The 16,162-nt window shown below is 49.3% G+C and overlaps 2 protein-coding genes and 1 long non-coding RNA gene across 5 annotated transcripts in view; 1 reads left to right on the forward strand and 2 right to left on the reverse strand.

Moving 5' to 3' along the window:
* The window catches only part of OSCP1 (organic solute carrier partner 1), a 29,948-nt gene extending 25,793 nt beyond the window's left edge, over positions 1-4,155 (reverse strand). Inside the window, exon 1 of one of the 3 annotated variants that reach the window (XR_003971001.1) lies at positions 3,894-4,079. Coding sequence is in view for 1 of the 3 variants with exons in the window: in XM_030326337.1 (XP_030182197.1) it covers positions 3,894-4,005 (112 nt within the window). In the remaining 2 variants the exon portion in view is untranslated. Of the gene's footprint in view, positions 1-3,893 lie in introns of all 3 variants that reach the window. The other 2 variants (XM_030326337.1, XM_030326338.1) reach the window with 2 other exon arrangements.
* On the forward strand, positions 1,397-3,657 carry LOC115521251. Its single transcript, XR_003971002.1, has 3 exons — positions 1,397-1,612; positions 1,758-2,044; positions 3,374-3,657. It is a non-coding gene; the product is annotated as an uncharacterized LOC115521251 (long non-coding RNA).
* Positions 4,156-8,103: 3,948 nt separating the features above from the next.
* MRPS15 (mitochondrial ribosomal protein S15) lies at positions 8,104-16,070 on the reverse strand. The gene is made up of 8 exons (XM_030324517.1): positions 14,426-16,070; positions 14,104-14,148; positions 12,989-13,064; positions 12,044-12,092; positions 11,483-11,567; positions 10,237-10,295; positions 8,507-8,698; positions 8,104-8,260 (listed from the first exon to the last, which is right to left on the reverse strand). The coding sequence occupies exons 1-8, from the start codon at positions 14,559-14,561 to the stop codon at positions 8,123-8,125; spliced, it is 780 nt and encodes a 259-aa protein (XP_030180377.1). The 5' UTR covers positions 14,562-16,070; the 3' UTR covers positions 8,104-8,122.
* Between the last annotated feature and the right edge of the window lie 92 nt (positions 16,071-16,162).

Consider the following 16,162-nt stretch of genomic DNA (forward strand, 5'->3'; position numbering starts at 1 on the left):
TGCATCCACATTTTAAACACGTTTTGTAATTAATGGTCTCTTTTGGAAACATTTGCAAAATAGGTTGTTTCAGAGGTGATTTCTGAAGTTATAATTGAGCATCCATGCGCCTTCAACATACAGCACCAACAGCACCTAAGAAATCAGTTCGAAAGCACAGCCAGTGCTGTGCCCTAACTGGTGGCAAAAGGTTCCCACTGCAAGGTTAGACTCCTCTGGGAAAATTTACCATCTTTTTCCCCACAAGTCACAGGCTTTTGGAGAGAAAATACTGGGGAAGCAGCACCAAGAACCTGGCCTTCTTGGAGCAGATACTGGTTTCTTTGGCATAATGTCCACATCCTCTGTCTTTTAGTGGCATTTATTTTACAGGCGGTCTTGCCTGATGCGTTCGTGGGCAGAGGGGTGGTGCTGCAAGGGGCCCAGTACTCTAAGAGACAGTGGCTCCCTGCTGCTGGCAAAATCGGGTCCTGGGTAAGGGCACTCCTGCAGGCAATGACACTCAGCTCCAGCAGAGGTCGCTCTAGTGCTGTGCGCCCCACGTCCCTGTCCTCCTGAGGACCTCAGGAAGGTAAAAACCACGTCCTGACTTTCTGTTATTTTTCCTGATGACTTGGTTGCAACAATTTCACTTTAGTATTTTGAATGGGAGGAAGGCTCAAGATTATCCAGAGCTGCCTGCTAAACTGGAACTAGAAAAATAAAAACAGTATCTCACCACCATTTGCTGTGATCTGCTTGTCCTGGAAAAATCACTTACTGGCTCTATGTCTCAGTTTCCCCTTCTGTAAAATGAGGAATGTAAACAAAATGTAACAGGGTCTTATTTAGGAGTATTTTTGAGAGGACAGGAGGCAAAGGCAGCTTTTATTATTCTCGCTATTGCTTAAAACGTGGGACATTCATATGCAACACTCAAAAGTTGCCCCACAGAGACGGCACTTCCTTTCTGTTGAATGCTAAACTAGAGGCTGCATTGTGGCGAAAAACTGCAATATGTGCACTGGCCTTGTGGGAGCGGGAGGGCCTCCAGGAGACCAATTAGTTGTGTAAGAAAATGAAAACACCTAGAAGAAATATGATTTCCATTCACGGCATCAACGAGGACTTGTTTACCGTGTCTGGTGTTTTATAGGCCTCCGTGCGCCAGTAATGGCCACAGTGGCTCCTGCAGCTACGCCAACTCTCAATAGGGGGACAGAAGGGTGTTTCTCAGCTTTGTGAATCCTGAGCCCTCTACCCTGTTTTGTCACTGTCTTCTACAAGTCCCCATGAGCCAGCTACCCTCTGTCATTCCTTTCATAAAATCAGTGGGGTATGTTGGATACGTTTTTCAAAGCTCTCCCTCTCTTCCCCACCTTCCATCCCCCCTCCCAAAGATTCTGATACAGTCCCCCGATGTATGGAAGTATAGTGCAGCAGTTGAGGACATATTCATTGAGAGTGTGAGCTCTGGAGCCTGATGACCTGGGTTCAAATCCTTTACTCTTCCTCCTACTGGCTATGTAACCCTGGGCAAATTAGCTTCCCCAACTGTAGAAAGGGGATAGTATTAACTAAAGGATAGTATAGCTGTAGGGATTAAGGTCTTCAGAGAGGTCCTTGGTACACGGTAAGTGCTTAGTAAATGTTTATTGTTGTTGTTAGGAAGATATGTCAGCTCCCCAGCCCCACCCCCCCCCCCCCCGGCCTGCCCCGTTTTAGAATCAGTTGCTGGATGAGACTGATCCAAAGCCCTGAATTCTGTGAATACACAGAACGGCTGGATCAGGCTCCACCCAGCATCTCACAGGATGTCTGACACTCACCCAAACTGTGGAAGGAAGGAACCAGCGAGTGGATGTGAATTGCTAACCATGGCTGAAACTCCCTAGAGCTGCGCTCAGCAAACCCAGAAGGACTATAGCTCCTGAAGACAAAGGAAACCGGTCCCTTCGCATTCAGAGGGTCTTGTCCTGACCCCCCCTCTTGAAAGCCAGCACCTGCTACTCATTGTGCAAAATATGCTGAATACAAGATCTCATTCAATTCTTACAACTTTGCTGTAAGTATGTATGATTCCCATTTTATGGAAAAAGAAACGGTCTTATGGAGGTTACACTCCAAAATCACACAGCTGGTTAAATGGCAGAGCTACAGTTGGAACCTAGTTGTATGACTGCAGTGAGTGTGCTCTTAATTGCTAATTTACACTGTCTTCTGAGATGCAGGCAGCCAGGGCAAGGACTACCTGTCAGCTCACTAGTGCCATCAGGCGCAGTGAAATCACAGAACATATGGGCCAAGGAAGACAGAACCCTCTTGAGGAAGAAATGGCAACATCATATCAAACAGCCAATTTAGATCATCAGTTCAACAAACACTGACTCAACACCAATTTATTCTGGCCTAGGCATTACGCTAGGTGCTAGAGTACAAAGCTGAATAAAACCCTCACGTGTGGGGGAGACACCCAAAGACTGTTTCAGTATAACATGGCCAGTGACAAGGTAGGGAGAGGCATGCATGGAGTGCTATGGGAGGATTCTCAGACCCTTTCCCCATCTTCCCGAAGGAGATGATTCTTAAGCTGAAAATGCAGGATGGAAGGGGAACTATCAGCACAGAAATGGCAGGTTTGGGGTAGAATGGGGATTACTGGCATGGAAATCTGAATGCACATGCTTTAAATGTAGACCTATGATTAAGATACACAGTAGGAGGCAGGTAGTGGTGGAAGGTAGGACTGCAGAGGTGGAGAGAGATCATGTCAGCGAGGGCCCTGAATCATCCTGCCAAAGACTTGGTCTCCATCCAAACAGCAGTGGAAAGCTGACAAAGGGTTTTAAGTGGCGGGGAGTAGGGACAGATTTGCATTTTAGAAAGCTCACAGGCGGCAGTGTGCCGAATGAATGGAGGGGGTATGCTGCAGGGAACTCTTTTTATCTCTTTGTGCATAGACTTGGACTCAATCGCACAGGCACAACAGTGAATATCTGAATATGTATGCTTAACGTCCGAATATGCACGTTTAACATCAATTGAGCATACAGACTGTTGGAGAGAATAAATTTTTAATCTTGGGTCATGTCAGTTACCTTTGTATCAACTCTTCTTTCTCTACCTTCAAATACAGATTTCTTTCATACTTAATCCCAGGAAACTTGGTGAAAGCGGATGTTGGTTGAGAGGAAGGAAAAGAGGGAGAGGATAAGGGTGGCAGAGAGTTCTGGGTGGTCATTTCTCCGGAAATTAGACGTGGTGTATATGGGTGACAGCGTTTGCATTTCAGAAACTCTCATATAATTATCTCCAGAACTGCCTTCTCTTCCAGTAATTGTAAAGAGAATAACTTAAAAGTCACTTGTGTTTTCTTATTTATCTGTTATTCCAGAACCCCATCTTTCTAGAAATAGCTTCTGAAATGAGCAAGACTTGCCTCCAGTTCATGAAGGAGGCTACTACACAGAGGACAGGAGAATCCACACCTCGTTGGAGTAGAGGATTCTTGGACTGGCAAGGAGTTTGTCGCCAGGTGGTGGGCGGCTGGGACTCCTACATTTGGGAGGGATCATTTGTCAAGAGAGATTGGGAGATCATCTCTCCAATTTGAGGGAGGGGGGAGGAAATTGGAGGTGAGGGGGTCAGGTCCCCTAATGATATACCTTAGCGCGGGTATTTAATCCTTCTGCTGCGAAATTTTTTTTTTGGAGAATTTGACTCCTGAGGGGCTCTGACCAGACGGGGCTGTGGCGTTATGGGGCTGGCTATAGGAGCGCGGGGTGCAGCGGTGTTGGTCAGTCTGCAGGGGGGCCTGGCTGGGGGGACGGGGTCCGGCTGCGAGCGCCGGGGCGGCGGGGAGGGGGCCGGGCTGCGGGGCGTGGGGCTGGCTGCGCGGGCCGGGCGCCTCTCACCTTTGCGGGCCTTGTCTCCCGGGATGTTCTGGGCCCGCAGCCGCTGGTCCAGGATGTAAAGCATCTCCCCACCCAAGTTCAAGAAGAGCAGCGGTAGCGTCCGCACCGACATGGTGCCAGATACCAGCGGGGCAGGCGACGAGCCCCGGGGTTGGGTGGCAGGAGGCCTAGATTCACAGCCGCCGCGTCCCCTCGCTTGGTTGCCAGGGTAACGCGGCGGGTGGCCGAGGAAGCCAATCAGCGGGCCGCTTGTTGGGAGGCGCCCGAGGCGGACGCTTATTGGGCAGCCGGCTGCCGCCTCCGTGGTGGATTGGGCCTCGCGGTTCGAGCGCTGCTTTCGTCTCCAGCTGGGGTGGTTGGGCTGCCCCCTGCCGGAGGACGCGGAAAGCCCGAGCAGAACTTCCGAGTGGGCAGCCGGACCTGGGGTGGAATCCCGGCCCCGCCCTTTCCGAGCTCTGCGAGGCTGGCCTTCCCTATACGTGGAGGGGTCACCCGCCACACAAGGTTGCAGAGAGGAATCCCTGAGATCGTGCAAAATGCCCCGAAAGCCCTCAGTAATCTTTTGGATGGGTGAAGGGCCAGAAGGCCTTAACTTGCGTTTCCGTCCTAAAAGAGACTTGGAGTGAAGTCCCACCTAGGTTTCGTGCTCCGTGAAGCAAACAAGGCCTGTTCACGTCTGGCCGCCCCGCGAGCAAGCGTGCTGGGGTTTCTCTGAAGCTCCCTCCTTTCACACTGTCGAGCAGTTGTCTGCTTGGAGAGCAGCGACCACACTTCACTCGCGTCATGAGCTCCAGCATCACGTTCTTGTTTCCTGCTGTACGTTTTTACTTTGATGAGCAACCATTTCTGTAAATTTCAGTACTTCTAAAACCTTTGAATCCTCTTTCCCTCCAGCCACTCAGACTTGAAATCTGAGCCTTGGCTAACAATTCTGGTCTCCTTGGGTCCTATTATCAGTCACCACTTCTGCTTTTACCTCCAAAATCTTTTCCACACTTATCTCTTCGTTTCTTTTTCTGCCTGCATTAGTATGTTTTCTCTCCACCCGCACTGGCTGCTAGGCTAAATTTCAGCAGTTGCCATTTTCCATATGACGCATCCCTTCTGTGCTTTCCAACTGTTTGCCAGATTGTAGTCTAAGTGCCTGGCATGGCATTCAAGACTCTTCACTCTGACTGTAACTACCTTTTTAGAGACATCTTCAGCACTCCCCCATTTCCCCCTAATGCAGCAGAACTCATCTATCTCATTGGCTTTGCCCCCTCGGTGGAACAGCACATCTTCTTCATAACCACACCTACTACTGCAAAGTCTTGCCCTGACAGCTCAAGTCCTTCCCATTCCTTCTCTAGTCCCCTTCCCTTCCCAGCCAAGTTCTCAAAAGTAGTTGAGGGGCACCTGGGTAACTCAGTTGGTTAAGTGTCTGACTTCAGCTCAGGTCATGATATCAGGGTTTGTGTGTTGGAGCCCCACATCTGGCTCTGTACTGACAGTTTGGGGCCAGCTCAGAGCCTGCTTGGGATTCTCTGCCCCTCCCCTGCTTTCTCTCAAAAATAAATAAACATTAAAAAAAAAAGTAGTCAACACTCACAACTTGAATTTCCTTAACATCCTCACTCCGTACCTCACTGCAACTTGGATTCAGTTCTCTCCATCCCACTGAAACTACTTCGCCATGAAGACTGTGGTTCTTAACCAACATTTCAGTATTGGATACTATATGGTCATTGAAAGGTGGCAGCCCAAGGCTTTGATTTGATTTTGCCTATCTGCAGTTTTAAAAGGGGAAATAATTGGGATAGGAATGTATCAAGCAGCTATACCTGGCCTTTCATACATCATGTTAACCTGCCTGATTGCTAAAGGCACTTAAGTTTGCTGTAACATAGACTCCTTCCATGGTGTCTCAGGCCATTTTTTTTTTTTTTTTTTTTTTTGCCCCTAGGCAACGTGGTAAAATGAGCAGAACACAGGCTTGGAATAAAGATGGACGTGGGCTTGAATTCTAGGCCTGCCTCTAACCAGCTGTGTGAACTTGGACAAGTTACTAACCTCTGAGCCTCAGTTCTCACATGCTAAAATAAGGATAATTGTGCCAATATGGGATGGTTGGATAGAGAAGGTGACTTAAAAATTTTTTTTTTTAATGTTTATTTATTTTTGAGACAGAGACAGAGCATGAACGGGGGAGGGTCAGAGAGAGAGGGAGACACAGAATCCGAAGCAGGCTCCAGGCTCTGAGCTGTCAGCACAGAGCCCGACGCAGGGCTCGAACTCACAGACTGCGAGATCATGACCTGAGCCGAAGTCGGACGCTTAACTGACTGAGCCACCCAGGCACCCCAAGAAGGTGACTTTAAAGATTAGATGATACTGTGCCTACAAGCACTTACAACAATGCTTTTCTTGTAGGGTCTGCCCTGTTGTGTCCCTTTTCTCAACTTCTCCACTGGGCCCCTTATATGATGGCACCTGGCCCTCCAGCAAGTATCTCCATGTACTGTGTCCACTCCAAGTCCTGCCCCATAAAGGGCCTTCCCCGCTGTTCCTGGAGGTGTTATCTGAAGAGCTTGTCTGCCGTTCTGGGCCTCTCATCCCACTTCTGATTCTGCAGGACCCCAGCCTCTCTGTTCTACCCTCACTTTACCATCCCCCACCCCTCAGCTGCTCCTGAGTCAGGCTATGCCCTCAGAGATCATCCTTCCCATCCTGACATGGCCCTTTCTTTTTCATTTACACTCCCTCCTTGGGCAATTTCACCCACACCCATGGTTTCACTCACCATCTAAACATAACCTGTAAACTTGTGTCTAGCTTAGGCCTCGCTGCAGTCCTGGATCTAAGTTTCCAACTTCTCCTTGGACGTCACTTTAACACAACTTTCCCCCGTTCTTTCCTCCATGGCTTCCCGTCTCAGAATGAATTCCAGACTCTTTTCCCCGCGGTTGTGGACTGAATGTGTACCTCCCCCAATTCACATATTGAAGCTCTAACACCTAACATGATGGTATTTGGAGGGACCTTTAGGAAGTAATGAGTTAGATGAGGTCGCGAGGGTAGAGTCTTCATGATGAGATTAGTGCTCTTATAAGAGGAAGAGATCTTTCCCCCCTCGCAAGTGAGGACATAGTCTGAAAGCGGCCATCTGTAAGTCAGGAAGATTCCTCAGCAGAAACCAAATTGGCCAGCACCTAGATCTTGGACTTCCTAGCCTCCAGAACTTTGAGAAAATGTTTCCATTGTTTAAGCCAGTTTATGGTTTTTAATGGCAGCCTGAGCAGACTAACACACCCAGAAAGGTCTAGATTATCTGGTGTCTGCTTTTCCCTCTGACCTCATCTCTTCATTCACTCTGTTTTAGACACAGTCTCCCTTGCTTCTGCAAACCTGCCAAGCACGCTCAGACGTCAAGGCCTTGACACTTCACTTGGTATGAATGGGTGAACTTTGCAGGAAAAGGGGTACTCGTAACTCCCCAGAACTTACAAGGAATGTTTTGCGTATGTGCAGTTTCTCATGGATAGGACTTGTAGCTTTTATCAGATTCTTAACCTGAACACCAGCAGCTCTGCCCCCCAAACAATAAAGTGCTCTGATCGCTCCTCCTCTGATCCCCCGCCCTGCACTGCTGCTGCTTAACCATCTAAACAGACCTGGTGCTGTCTTCACTCCTTTGGTTTTAAACCACGACCGTCTCCCCACTCCCCAGAGGGCGGCCAGCATATCAAGCCTCTCACACCCCAGCTTCAACTTCCCTGTCAAGCTCTATTTCCTGTTCCCAGTGTTCTCTGGACACAGCTTGCACCTGCTGACTTCTTTGCCTTTGTACTTGCAATTCCTTCGGCCCAGGACACCTTCCCACCCCATTTCTGTCTGGTGAGCTTCTACTTCAACTTCCAGGGCCCTGTCCAGAAGGCAGCTCTTACAGCCGGCTTTCTCACTCGGCCGCCAGCCAGCCAGCCAGCCGGCCACACTTCCTCTGTGCTGCTGTGTGCTCAGTCTCCCCTCTGCAGGAAGGAGGTGGACAACAGGGCGCTGTTTATGTGAGTGTGTGTGAGGGGTGTTGTGAGAACGTGTCCTCAGGTGTGTGAGGGCAGAGGCTCTGCCTCCTAAAACCCTGGGATCCCAGAGCCGAACGAACAAACAAATTCCTCCTCCTTGTCCTCAGCGCACAGAGCCCCACCTTCTCTATTATCCTTTAAGGCAGAAAGACAGAACTCTAATACAATTTATTGGTTTTCTTTGATTGCCTCTGGTCCGGCTCTGGAAGGGCTCTCCGGGTTCTTCTGGCCTTGTTTCCGGGCTGCCGCTGCTGCAGCTTTTAAGGCCCTCTTTTGCTTCTTCAGCTTCTGTACCTCCTGGAAAACCTGGGGATGAAAGGGAGCAGGAAGAGACTGTAACCCTATGCAAAACCTCAGACTTGGAGCAGCTGGGGTGAGAACGGACTCCCCCAGATGCTCACATCAGCCTTTCTCCACGGGGCTGATGGCCTGGGAGCCTCAAGGCTTTGGGGCCAGTTCCACGCCTCGGTCAGGAACAGACTACCCTCCCTTCTGATCTCTCCACCACAGTCCCAGAGTGGGGCCAACGAAAGCAGCAATTCCGACTCGTACCCGAATGCACAGCGCCTTCTTGGTCGCCCAGCGGTGGTGGGCTTTCCGGTGGTATGGAGGGGGGAAGGTGTACTCAATCCCCAGCTCCTTGCAGATCTTCTCAAAGACACTATAGTTGGTCTTACGGAGGTTTTTGAGCATCTTGTTCCTCTGGTCGATGCTCATCAGCAGATAGCGCTTATGGGTTTTGTCCTGTGAGAGAGTTGGTATATTACTTTTAGTGTCCTATTTAAGTGTGAGCCACTATACAGTAACAAGGGATGGCCATTTCATCATCTCATTGAAACCTCCCAACAATCTTATGCAAATGTCAGTGCAACTCTCAGGTAGGTACTGTCATTGTTATTCCCATTTTACAGATGGGGAAAATAAAGGCTCAAAGATGTCACCTGATTCATAGGAGGTCCTAGAACTGTGCCAGGCAGGGACCTTGTGTGAGGTCAGGTCTTGAATCCACATCTATGGGTCTTACTCCAAATCTCATGCTCTTTCTACTACACCACCTACTCAGCCTCCCCACAGCTCAGCAAAGTGTCAGCTGGGGTGGAGAGGAGGGAAGGTCTGTGCTCCTCTGTGAGGGCTGCTGTTCACACTCCAAATGAGCAAAACTCTCCTCGCCAAGAAGCAAGATCAACCTGCTCCAGGGAACCCTGAGGTGCCGCCCATGCAGAGCCGGACCACTCTGTATTTATTAAAAATATGGGCAGCTGCCTAAATTACAGTAGCTCTGTGCCCACTGCTGTGCTGAGATATGGCATCATGGTTAAGGATATGGGCCCTGGAGGGGCACCTGGGTGGCTCAGTTAGTTAAACATCCAACTCTTGAATCTCGGCTCAGGTCACAATCTCAGTTCATGAGATTGACCCCTCCCCCCCTCGCCCCCGCGGCAGTGTGGAGTTGCTTGGGATTCTCTCCCCACCCCTCCTGCCCTCTCCCACTCGTGTTCTCTGTCTCAAAAAACACAAATTAAAAAATAAACTTAAAAAAAACCCCAGCTACGAGATAATAAACTTGTGTTCTTTGCAAAACAAACAAACAAACAAACAAACAAACAAACAAAAGAATATGGGCCCCAGAGCAAGACCACCTAGTTTCAAGTCCTAGCACATCATTTCTCAGTGGTGTGCTTTGAGGAATAACTTAATCACCCCATGCCCAGATTACGCCTTTGTAAAATGGGATAGAAAGATGGTTCTAAGGGTTAAATGAACTGATGCACGTGAGGTACTCTGCACAAGGCCCAATACTTCCTATGACCATGCTGGTGCTTTATTATTTCACCTAGTCCTTGCAATCCCATCAGCAGGTACTACTACGTTCCCCACTTTACAGACAGGAGAACTGAGGCTTGGGCATGTAAAGTAACTTCCCCAAAGTCACACATCTGGTTAGAGGAAATGGCAAAGCTGAGATTTGAACCGAGTGCCAACCTGACTCCCTTCCTGCATTTTAGAAATACTGAGCACCCACTATGTGCCAGACACTGCGGTCATGCCCTGAAGTCTGCATTCTTGACCATTGGTGACACTCAGCACAGCACCGTAAGGCTCCCATTTTTCCACTGGCGGCAGGAGGGGAATGTTTTTTCCACCGCAGCTGAGGGCCGGGCACCCTGGCGTTGTGGCCATCTGGCTTCTCAAGTTGCTTCTCTGGACCCAGAGCCCTTCACCTCTCAGACTCCTCTCCCCCGGCTGCTGGCGTTTAGCTGGGAGCGATGCCCAAGGTTTACCTTTCGGTGTTTCTGCCTGTGTTCTTCATAATTGCGGATCTTGACGGTCAAAGCAACAACTGAAACCACAAACCACAGAGGATGAGAGCTGGCACAGAGGAAGGAAGGGCCCGGGCCGGGGTTATGTTTTAAGACCTCAAGGAATAACAATCACCAGTGCTCTTGTGTAGCTCTCTACAACTCCCAAAGCACTCTGAATTTCAAGATCTCAAAAGACTTTGAACTCTCTTTCCTTCAGAAAGCAAAGTCTAAGGAAGGCAAGTTCCTTAATCTTATGAACGTATCATCCCCAAACCATAGCACATAGCATTCTTAATGGTAAAACTTTAGAGCGTTCCTGTTGAATTCAGGAATCAGTCTACTGTCCATGCTATCATTGTTAATCATTCAGTGCTGCACTGGTGGTCCTACCCAATGTAGTAAGACTAGATTCCCAAACCATCAAGGGTCTACTCCTTGCCTCCGCCCTTCCAGTGGCTACCTTTCTGTTTTTTGACTAGTGAGTTTTCAAATTCTTTTAATGTTTATTTATTTTTTGAGAGAGAGAGACAGAGTGCAAGCAGGGGAGGGGCAGAGAAAGAGAGAGGGAGACACAGAATCCGAAGCAGGCTCCAGGCTCTGAGCTGTCAGCACAGAGCCTGATGCGGGGATCGAACCCACAAACTGTGAGATCATGATCTGAGCCGAAGTCGGACGCTTAACCGACTGAGCCACACAGGCACCCCTCACTAGTGAGCTTTCAGAATTACCAGCTCTCACTCATCTCCTAAACTCTTGCAATATCCTTCCTTAGGTAGCCTCATATTTGATCCCTGCCTTTATTGCAAAGACGGGGGCAAAGGCAGAAGCGGAAGGTGGCCCCAAGGAGATGCTGTCAGTACAGCAGGCCCTTCCTGGACACACAATAAGTTCTGGCAGCACTGTGGAGTGAGGTGGAATCTTGGCCCTGACCACTTGCCCCTTTACACCACCTTCGCTGCAGAGTGGAGAGAGACACAGAGACAAGCTTTGGTTCCTGAGGAAACTCTCCTGAGCTCACACAGAGGTATGAGGTGGGACCTGGGCGCTGACTCTAGCATCACAGAGTCCAATTTTCATCACTCTGGGTCCTTCTTGTCTCTCCCTTTATCAAGTCACATCTAATACCTAGTGTACTTATAGACAAGAGCCCCGGATCAAGTACCAGCTAGCAGACCCCCCTCCCCTTCCCGCCGCTCTCCCACTCCCCAAGGGTCCCCTGACCAACTTCGAGCCTCCAGGGAGCTGGTGTCCTCAGGGTTTGCCACAATCTTCTTCATCAATTGCTCTTGCTTGACTTTTAGCTTCTCCTTCTGTTGAGGATAGAGACAGAGAATCTGTGTGGTCTGCCAGTCCCTAAGAGCTAGCCTTCATACCACACAGGCCCTGGCTACAGTCATAGAACCTAGGCAATGAAGTTCAGCGCCTGGCTTCACTCTGTTCATCAGGGCAAGGCCTTTGGTCAGCACGTAGCTATTCACATCTAGGTGAGTCCGAGGCCAATGACAGGTGAAATGGTTTGTTGAATGAATGTCTCCAAACCTTGCTCATTCATTCAGGCATTAGATCATTACTGAGTACCTACTGTTTGCCGGGTGCTAGGGATACAGTGAGAGAACAAGACCGTCCCTGCCCTTGAGATGCTCAGTCTGGGGGATGGAAGAGTGGTCACAGAATGACACTGGGATAAATACTGTGACTTGAGAAGCCTGGGGTGGTGTTACCACGGTAGGAGGAAGTCCCAGAGGAGAGGACTAGGAGAGGCCGGGGTTTTGCACAGGTCACTTACCTGGTTGGCCATTTCCAAAGACAAGAGTCTTCTTACAACATCGTCAAACCTGTGCGGAAACCAGAGCAATGAGAGACAGGTGTGGGGGGACGGGGAGGAAGGGGAAACGGTGCTGTTTCCATTTTAGTTTGAAAAGCAATTACGGTTAAAAAAAAATTTTTTTTTTTAATATTTTATTTTTAAGTAATCTCTACATCCAACGTAGATCTCTACGAGATCAAGAGTCTCATGCTCCACCAACTGAGCCAGCCGGGCGCCCCTGAACATTTCTTTTATAACAAAAGAGTCTCTGTGGAAGCGGGGAGCCATTTCTCAGGGATTAACAGCATGAATCTGATGTGCTGCGCTGAGAACATGGAATGATGTGGTAACTACACAAAATTGGGGCTGTCCGTGTGAGTGTTCCAGGCGCATCACAGGGAGGGCAAAGGGAAGATTTTCATTTCAGCAAAAGGTATGGTTCAATCTGTCTTGAGACATTTCAATTCTATAATCGTTTTCTTCTCATGTCACACAGGACAGCTCCTAGGGCATAGGGCAGGGACTGAGCAGAAGGATCCCGGCTTTGGTGTCTTTCAGCTCCGTCCCTTAGGAGCTGTATGACATAGAACAACTTGGTAATGCATAAAAGGGAGACACTGTTTCTTCCCTCAGAGGGCTTTTTTGAGGATCCAGAGATGAGAGATTTCACAAAGACCCATGAGGTATGTTGCCTCCTTGCTAACTAAACCAGAGTACAAAAAAAGGCAAAAAATTGAGCTCCATGAATGCCATTCTGCCCTGCCACTCACCCTCACCAAGCCTGGGCTTCAAGAGTCCTCTGCCTGATTCTATAACCAAGCTTCAGATACAGTGGGCCAGGCCAGACCAGTCACTGTCTTCCCTTCCTCCTCCTCACTCCTCTTAGGGCACCCTACCTCATCAAAGAGATTTCTTTTTGCTTACTTCTCAATTCCGGGAATGTTCTGGTAGTCTTTGAGCAGCATGGAAGGGGGCGGGTCATCTTCTTGGCTGCGCTGGACTGTCAAGTGTAGAGATGGAAAACACCAAGAGTCAACTCTCACTGCCCACCCCCTCAGTTCTGGCTTTTGACACCAACTCCGTGAGGCACCCAGGGTCTCAAGCAAAACACTGGATATCTCTGGGCTCAGCTTCTCCTCTGCAAACGCCACAGGCAGCTGTCTTGATATTTCACACTGGGAGTAGATTGCCTTTCCTAAGATCCCATATTGTGCCTCCACCTCTTACATCTCTGACTCTACAGTTATCGAATCCCCTACCAGGATGGGGCCTTTTGTGGACGGACTGAGTTTGACTCCTTTTGAATCCCCGGTCTGGTCCATGGCCTCATGTAGAACAGGTACTTGACAAACGCTTGCTGGCTGACTGCATGAATGAAATAAGGGGATTAAGGAGGGACCCCTAGCTTTAGGACACCTGAAATGTAAGCACAAATCGGAAACCCTCGACCTCGGGCCTCGGTGTGTGCCTCCCTCGGGGATGAGGGAGAGGTACAAGGGAGATAACTATAGACTGCATTTATTGCGCTCAGTGCTAAGAATGCTTTTCATGTGTTATCACTGAATCCTAACAACAATCCTCTCAAATAGATAACTTCTACAATCATTTTAGAATGTGACTGGAGGAAATAACTTGCCCAATATCATGTGCCCAGGAAGAGAGATCTCTTTAGTAAGAGAGATGCAGACTGCCTTGGAACGGGAAACCAAGCCTTCCACCACGGAAGGATAGACACAAAGTGTCTACCTAGACTCTAGATAGGCCTGGGTACGCCCAACACGCCCTCCCCCTGCTAGCTCACTCTCACTCAAACCCAGTCCGAAAGCTCCCGCTCCGGCTCGCCACCCCCACCCCCCACCCGGTCCCGGGCAGGTTTCAGGTTACAGTCTTTTGACAAGGCGGACGTGGGGGTTTTCTGCTCAGGACCTCTGGCCCACCCCCATCGAGTGGTTCTAAGTAGCCACCTCTGTCCCCTTGGCCACCCGGCGTCCCTCCAGACGTCCCTCTCTCCGCGGAAATCCCACCCCAAGAGCTCCTACCTGGTTTCTGGATGGCATATCCGCGAACGGCCGGAAGGACAACACCTGTGCAGAAGAGAAAGGGCCGAGGCCCATCTCCTTGAACAGTCCAGCCTCGACTCCTTTCTGTGGCCCCTGCATTTACCCTTCCTGTAAGGTCTTGGCGCTTCGGCGCCTAGCAGCCGCCCCATTTCTTCCGCACCCCGCGGCCCCACGCCTCTCCCACCTCGTCTTACTTCTTCCCCACCCAATGGCCTTTCTTCCCCATCCTCGTCCCGCGTGTCCCCCATCTCCGCCCAACACCACCTCCCTGCTCGAGTTGCTTAGGTTCTCAGCTCCTCACCTCCAGGAGGGGAGGGAAGGCCCCATTGGCGGAAGGGAGGCCTGGCGCACGCTCCGCCCGGCAGCCCGCGGACTGGAGCCTGGGCCACTGCCTGGGTCGGAATCGACCTCAGCGCCCTCCACGCTGTTCTCAGCATGCCGACTTGTGACCCCGTGGGGCCGGCGCCACGGCCGCCGCCGTCCCTTTTGCGGCACGGACCGCGTTACAAGGGCGCCGCCATGCTGGCTCAGGCTCGACCAATGGAGTGCAGTTGCGAGACCGGAGCAGATGAAGACCGAGAGAATGGATGGGAAAGGCAAGACCCGGGGTGCGGCGCGATTGGGTCCAGGGGAGAGGTCCGGTTAGCAGCCGTGCGGGGCTGGGGCCTGGGTGATTGCGGGCCTGGTCAGTGGTGTCCGGTGCTGTATAAATTCTAAGATGCCATTTTCCCCCTTGGGCATCCCGCCCTTAATCCCACTCTATGTACTTGGCCTCGGGCCCCGGTCATTTTGGAGGCTCCCGTGGGGCCTGCCGTATTCTTCTCCCCCAACCTAGTGTTTCCACCTCCTCTCCTCCTGTATTCCACGACGAGGCCCCCTAAGAGCTACTGGGTTCCAGCCTCCTCTCAGGCAGCCTGGTAAGCCTCGTGATGAAGGTCGTTGATTTTGGAATGGGACAGTCCTGGGCTGAAATCATAGCTCATTTTACTCATCAGTATTTCCTCACTGTATGATCCTGTGGGCAAGTCACTCCATCTTTCTGGGCCACGGTGTACTCATTCATCACATGGGAATGGTAATAACAGTATCAGTTTTTTACATTGTTGGAGGATTACCTGAGGCAGTTGTGTGCAAGGACCCGCTATATAGTAGGCATTTGATAAATATTTGCTGTGTTAATATTGGTGAAATGAGGGGTGTAAGGACAACTACAAATTAGAAGTAGGGAAAATAAATTTTTGATGACACAAAAATAAAATTTTAATCCTCCCTGGTGCAAAGAGGGAGAAAGCTCTTCTCCCCTTCACTTTGCTTAAAGCATTTACTTTTCAAAACTTGTAATTGTGAATTCTTTCTCTGCCCTTTTGAGGCACTCGTAAATCTTTTTAAAAGCTAAATAAGCCTCTTGCCAGTTTTACAACATGTTTTTCTCAAGGATCTGGGAGCCATCTCTTGAAATGTAATCATTAAGGGAGGCAGTGGCCCTGTCTCCCAGTTTCTGCCTGCCTCTGAGTTGCAAACCTGACTCTTCTCATAAAGATATGAGAAATTTAGTTTTCTTTTGGGTAAAGACAATTAGTAAACTTGCGTGGCTACCCCATTTACTAGGAGAATTTAGGATGAACTCTGTGTGACAAAGACAGATGGTGTCATTGAGGACAAGTTACTGTTTATCTTAAGAAAATGTATGCAATAACCTGTATCCACCTGGCTATATACAAGGGTAAGACTTCTGTCTTTTCAAGCTCATTAGGGGATTGCTGGTGATGCACATGCGTTTCACATTCCGGTTTAATGTTCATTCAATAATAAAACAGATTTCTTTTTCTTCTACCCTTGTGGAGAGGTTTTCTAGGTTGGCAGGATATATATATATATATATATATATATATATATATATATATATATAATATTTTATATTAAATAAAAATATATATATTTAATATTTAATATATGTATATATATATTTAATATTTTATTTTTAAGTAATCTCTACACCCAACATGGGGCTGGAACTCACAACTCTGAGATCAAGAGT

This window comes from Lynx canadensis, chromosome C1 (genome assembly GCF_007474595.2).
Source record: "Lynx canadensis isolate LIC74 chromosome C1, mLynCan4.pri.v2, whole genome shotgun sequence".
Classification (NCBI taxonomy): Eukaryota; Metazoa; Chordata; class Mammalia; order Carnivora; family Felidae; genus Lynx; species Lynx canadensis.

Excerpts from the sequence above, each read along its gene's own strand:
- MRPS15 (XM_030324517.1), bottom strand. The coding sequence starts at position 14,561 with ATGCTGAGAACAGCGTGGAGGGCGCTGAGGTCGATTCCGACCCAGGCA. Across the intron at positions 14,149-14,425 it reads CCTTCCCTCCCCTCCTGGAG|GTGTTGTCCTTCCGGCCGTT; the intron begins GTGAGGAGCTGA and ends TCTTCTGCACAG. Across the intron at positions 11,568-12,043 it reads CTTTGGAAATGGCCAACCAG|AAGGAGAAGCTAAAAGTCAA; the intron begins GTAAGTGACCTG and ends TATCCTCAACAG.